At 43.8% G+C, this 2,500-nt stretch overlaps 1 protein-coding gene across 1 annotated transcript in view; it reads right to left on the bottom strand.

Moving 5' to 3' along the window:
* Positions 1-2,106, bottom strand: part of tlx2 (T cell leukemia homeobox 2) — a gene marked incomplete at both ends in the record, with an annotated part of 10,303 nt that extends 8,197 nt beyond the window's left edge. The window contains 2 exon segments of the mRNA XM_079269229.1: positions 1,600-1,683; positions 1,686-2,106. Of these exon segments, the coding sequence (XP_079125355.1) occupies positions 1,600-1,683; positions 1,686-2,106 (505 nt within the window).
* Between the last annotated feature and the right edge of the window lie 394 nt (positions 2,107-2,500).

Raw genomic sequence — 2,500 nt, forward strand, 5'->3', positions numbered from 1 at the left:
CCCTACTGTAGCATGCTGCTGATCCTTGGCTGATCAATACAGTGGAAAGATATAAGCTGCGAAATAATTACAGCGACACAAAGCTGGGGAGAAATTAAACGAGAGGCCCTCGGTGACTATGAGCAGAATTGATAAGCCTATTTACACTGTATCTTTTTGCAGTTGACATATCGTCCCCAGTATTTAATAATTAATCAGCTCGAAAGAACGGAATAGTGAATATTTAATGCGTGGAGTGGTGGGGGGAGATGGCGGAATATATGATGCTCTTCGTTTTCATCTTCATAAGGATGAGGTCATGAGAAACAGACCAGTTTCCCCTCCCAACACTAAACGAATAAAGAGAATAAAACGCAAGCCGTGATGCTTCACTCAAGAACTCAGAGGAATAGTTATTTCATGCTGAAGGGAGGATGGCTCATCTAGTCTGCCGAAGGGAAACAGCCTTGTGGCTAACACTGCCACATTAATATCGCTGTTGATCAATGGCCATTGTCTCTGTCAAAATAAATAAGTTCATTTAAAAGTGGAAGCTATATAAACGTCTCAAGACCACGTGAAAGAAACGCCTGGCAATAATAAGAGTGAATGAAAATTCGGTCAGTGTCTGAGTGTATTTGAAGCTGAAATAAAATGCCATCATGTCAGCAAATATATACACTTAAATGTAACGCAGGTCCTTCGCACTGCAACAGTAGAAAGAGATTGACTTGTGGGAAAAAAAATACTTTTTTATTTTAGAGAAGCAATTATTTGTTTTGCTTGTTTTCTTCTTTATTATCTTTTTCCAAAAAAAGAGGGGCGTAAATGCTAAAGGTTATTCATTAAAAAATAAAGTCAACAAAAAATAAAGTCTGCAAAGTAGCTGTGTTATTACTGCGAGTGTTAATAAAACCAGGGCAGAACCAGAATAAACCAGAACCAAATGAGTTTACTATAATGTGAATTATGCAGATTTAATTTTGAGAACACATCATTGAGCCATTGCTTTTAGATAATATATATATATTTAAATTTGAATAAAATTGCCACACTACTCTTAGTGGCAAATATTGCGAATGTATTAATAATAAAAAATAACAACAATAATAATAACCCTGTTACATATTTAACCTGCCACGTGTAATTACTATTATGACTCATCCTCCTGTTTTCTCAATTGGCTCGCAGACGAAAAAAAAAAATCATTCATCCTCATGAAAAGACAGGGAACGTCGTTATCCGTCATCCGCTGTAAATGGAGAGTGATGGTCCAATTCTGATTCATCAGCACGTCCATGTCAATTTCTCCACTCGTTTATCAGACTGCCCTTCCAGCGTAATAAAAGTGACTCTGCATGTGCGGATATACGATTCGTTATAGATTACAACCTAAAGATGAAACCAGCTATTAGGCCCAGTTCATCCTGCACACATTAATACAAACAAAAATCCCAGCTCACACATGTAAGGCCACGAGGATACTGTACCATAATGCTACTCTTCTGTTGGGCTCATTTATAAAGGTGTGGAATGCGGGTGAAGGTAAATGATATCTGTTTTAAAAGGAAACACATATCAGACTGCAGGCTGTTGCCGGGTCACGAGCACACTCTTTACCTGTTAGTCTGTCCTTGGCAAACCTCCTACTGCTCTCCATCCACGGGAAGGTGAAGTTTCCCGCGTTCCCCATCCCCATGCCGGCATCGAGGCGATGCCGGGTCCGATGCACGCCGGATGCGCGGAAGGGGGCGGATGCGGCGCAGCGGCGGCGGGCGGCGGCGGAGGCGGCATGGGTCTGTGCGCCGGCACCCGGATCACTCCTCCGGCGCCGCCCGAGTTCACGTTGACGTTCATGTTCATGTTCATACTGACGTTCATGTTCATGTTGACGTTGTAGGAGCCGGCCAGACCCGCCGCCATGGAGCAGGCCGGGTTGTAGACGCTGTTGTACCCGTTGCTGTAGACGTTGGGGGCCAGCGCGTAATCCGGGTCGCCGGTCCGGTTGGGCAGCATGCAGCCGCTGGACTGGTCCGAGCTGTTGAGGATCTGGTCGATCCCGAAGCTAATGGGCTCATGCTGCTGCTGGTGCGTCTGGTTCACCTCCTCGATCCCGGTGTGCTCCATAGTTTTTATTTTGCCGGTGGTGTGTTTGTAAGATTTATCAGCTCGGATGTATTTCTGTCATATGGCAATTCAATGAAATGTTTGTATGTGCGCTGCAGTATCGGACTGTGTTTTTTGGATTTCAAGCATTGACACAGGCCGGATCTACTCCCAGGAAACCAACAACGTGTCCAGCGCTTTCCAAAATCTTGCCATTATTTTAGTCCAGCATCGGGATCAGGTGTTCCCTAAATGAAATGCCTATCCATCGGACTAAGAAAAAGCGTATCCATCTTTAACAGCGCGTTCTTTCCCAGAGAACTATACACATACAAGGCAGCCTAGCAACAAGAAAAAAAACACAACCAAAGATGCCAAATGGTTATCCCGAGTACTTACAGACAACAACAACAAA

This window comes from Melanostigma gelatinosum (assembly GCF_949748355.1).
Source record: "Melanostigma gelatinosum genome assembly, chromosome: 5".
NCBI lineage: Eukaryota > Metazoa > Chordata > Actinopteri > Perciformes > Zoarcidae > Melanostigma > Melanostigma gelatinosum.